Genomic DNA, 3,118 nt, shown 5'->3' with positions numbered 1-3,118 from the left:
AAAAAAAAAATGTGGTTAGGGGTAAAGAAAAACTTACATTTGTCTGTGTAGCAGTTTTACTTGAAGGCTTCCCGGAAGAAAAATGGCTACTAATGCAGTAATCATCTGCTGGTGCTGGTAACACATTTCCTGAATGCCGTTGCACACTATTTGTAGCACCAGTAATTTGTTGTACTCTACTTTAAAATCGTTAGCTAAGTTAATCTACTTCCCGAATTGTCACAATAACCAACAAAAAGCTGAACATGATAATTATTCTACAATTGTAGATATAGAGGAAACCACTGCAATCACAAGTTTCAACAATCAAAAAAAAAAATTGACTAGGAGAAAAAGAAACCACAAAACTAATATGACAGAATGCATCTCTTTCATATACTTGTTCATATAAAAATAACATAAACACCCCCTCCCTCCCCCTGCTACAAGAAAAAAAAAGAATTAAAAACTCCAGATTAAATGCTTGCTTGGCTAAGCTTTCAAGTGCTTATAAGCAGTGGTCCCAAAGAACGTATGGTTTAAAACTAAATAAAAGTTGTGGATCCTAAGGAATGTGTGGTTAAAATTATGTTTATCTAGTTTATAAGCACTTAAAAGCTTTGTCAAACATCCACCTTAGATTAACAAAACAACACACCCCAACAATATTAAGAAACTCCAAATAGAGAAGGCAAAACCATAATTTTCATCCGCACAGAGAAATCAAGTTTCCAACTTGAAGATAAGCTCCAAGAAAAGTCACCCATTTAAGACAACAAAGAAACTTCTCGAAGCACTGGAACAGCTCTTTTTAACTAAAAAACGCCATAATTGGCTTCATAGGAAGCGGAATCTTCCATAAATAAATCAACTAAATCGATAACTGCACGATGTTTGATTGTCAAGCAACAAGCAGATGCTGAATAAAAGACTTAAAGGTTGAGTCTAAAGCGCAACATTAAGTATTTACTAGGTTGAGTCCAAAGGGCAACATGAAGCATTTACTACTTTCATCACAGATATAAAAAGAATAAAATGAAAAAGGAAAATATATAATAGGCTGCATACTGATATAAAAATACCTTGTGTAAGCGGATATTATTTCGTCCTTGGTAAAACTATCCTCTTGTGAACCAATCTCATGCAAATATAGGCAATCAGGGTTGCTGCACGGCTGGACAAAAAAATAAATATTTTGTTATGAGACACTGTGTGACACCAATATGCCACAGGTACATATTTGACTATATATGTAATATGGAAAGATCCAATAACCAGTATGCAGATCTTGATTTAGAAATGATTCATAGATCATACCACATTTCTCAGCCATGCATGACAGTATTTAGTCGTTCCAAAGCATGCCCTGCAACATGAAACTTCAAACAACTATCCAAGAACTCAATAACAGAGAGCACATATGTAGAGTTACACTCGCCTCAAAGATCTACCCTCCAAAATGAATCCATGTACAGACTGGATGCACCGTACTGCTTCTTCCTCCTTTGAATAAGTTATATATCTAGGCCAAAAGAAACAAAAAAAGGCAAGACAGAAATAAGCTAAAATAATTCATGAATAAATGAAATATAAACTATACTGCACTCTAATAAGTACATCATACATGAGAGGGAGATACACGACAAAGGTACGAAGATATAGGATATGCAGTCAATGCTTCGCCGACATGAAGACAAAATTGGGCATATAACATTTTCAAGGTTCATTTGCAGCAGAAGTAATTTAAATGGATTAAAAAAATCCATTTAACACTAGTGCATATGAAACTAAAACGACTCATCATGTTCATTTCCAATGGAACTCAAGATTTACACATCAGGAATACGTAATCATCCTGCTCCAAGGCTCCAAACCCATCCTACATCATACCAACTTCGAAGAAATTTAGGGCATGCTTCAATTATCAGTATAAAATGTCCGACATAACTTATAAGAGATTAACACCAAAATCATCAAAATTTGAACTTGAACACTACAACACTTCTAAGAAAAATGATTTGGAATCATTAGAAGGAACTTACACACTGCACGTACTATTTGCAAACTGTTGTATAGCACCTGCTGCTGTCCGCGATATAGACACCTTAAGCACCTTTCCATACTGACCAAAGTATTCTTTGTGCTGGAGAAGCTGGTTGAGAACAAATCAACAGTATTGAGACCATGAGAAGAGGAGGAAGAAAGGGAAAGAGCAAATGAGAGAAGAGGCACTTACGTCTTCGTCTGCTAAATTAACTGGCAACCCCACAACATAAACAAGATTCCTCTGGACCACTCTCACGCTACTAAGTTGCTTCCTTCCTTCCGACATTTTGCTCTTTCCCTTTTGTGACTTCAACTTTTTCTCCAAACTCATCTCAGAAGCCAACCTGTTAGGATGATCATGGAGATCATCATGATAGCAGAAAACAACTTAATTACCTTGATCGATCAGCAAGAGTTTTCATGGGAAATGTCAACTTAAATACCAATAATGAATTACCTTTCACAGTTTGCTCCCGTTTCAACAATCTTTTCCTTGTTATAAGGTGCACGGCATGCTGGACACCGGCCTTCTGTCTCATCCTTCTCAGCCATATCCATAATATGATGCCAGCACCAAACACAAATCTGTAAAATTGCAAAAACATATAGAACTCCAATAAGCAGAACTATAGTTGAATACATGAGCAAGACCAAATTGAAAATATCCCTGTATAGGACATTGTGAGTGAAAATCAACAATTTAACAATACAACTAGCACAAAGTACATATAGAACCATAACCAAGTGCTGCAACATTGTGTGTAATCTTCTAAGAGAGAGAGAAAGCAGAAAAAATGGGGGGCACAGAAACTTCTGCATCTTCTTTCCACAGTAAATTGGGTTTCTCTTTAGGCACAAATATTCAGTTACTATATATTTCTTTGATTTAATATTTTGGCTGACCGTTTATAAAATTACAGATCAAAACATAGAAGTGGGATTTTTGCAAGCTCAGAGAAACCATAGTTCATCTTTTCAGAAACTTCCGATCAACCTTGTTAAGAGTTTTCCAATGAATTTTTAAAGCCGGCTTCTTTATTCTAAAATAGTGCGTATAAAAGCATAAGGTCAGAGCATTAATCATATGTTCCCC

General features: G+C 35.7%; 1 protein-coding gene across 3 annotated transcripts in view; it reads right to left on the bottom strand.

Annotated features, from left to right (window-relative positions):
* The window catches only part of LOC111371353 (serine-rich adhesin for platelets-like), a 9,779-nt gene that overhangs the window by 4,377 nt on the left and 2,284 nt on the right, over positions 1-3,118 (bottom strand). For 2 of the 3 annotated variants that reach the window (XM_022993284.1, XM_022993285.1), the window contains exons 3-9: positions 2,483-2,610; positions 2,216-2,369; positions 2,022-2,131; positions 1,418-1,501; positions 1,297-1,345; positions 1,062-1,153; positions 38-179 (exon numbers count right to left, since the gene is read on the bottom strand). In XM_022993284.1, the coding sequence (XP_022849052.1) occupies positions 38-179; positions 1,062-1,153; positions 1,297-1,345; positions 1,418-1,501; positions 2,022-2,131; positions 2,216-2,369; positions 2,483-2,610 (759 nt within the window). The remainder of the gene's footprint in view (positions 1-37; positions 180-1,061; positions 1,154-1,296; positions 1,346-1,417; positions 1,502-2,021; positions 2,132-2,215; positions 2,370-2,482; positions 2,611-3,118) is intronic. The other variant, XM_022993286.1, reaches the window with a different exon arrangement.

The sequence above is a fragment of the Olea europaea genome, chromosome 22 (assembly GCF_002742605.1).
Source record: "Olea europaea var. sylvestris chromosome 22, O_europaea_v1, whole genome shotgun sequence".
In the NCBI taxonomy this organism is placed as follows: Eukaryota; Viridiplantae; Streptophyta; class Magnoliopsida; order Lamiales; family Oleaceae; genus Olea; species Olea europaea.
This window is presented reverse-complemented; position numbering and strand designations above follow the sequence as displayed.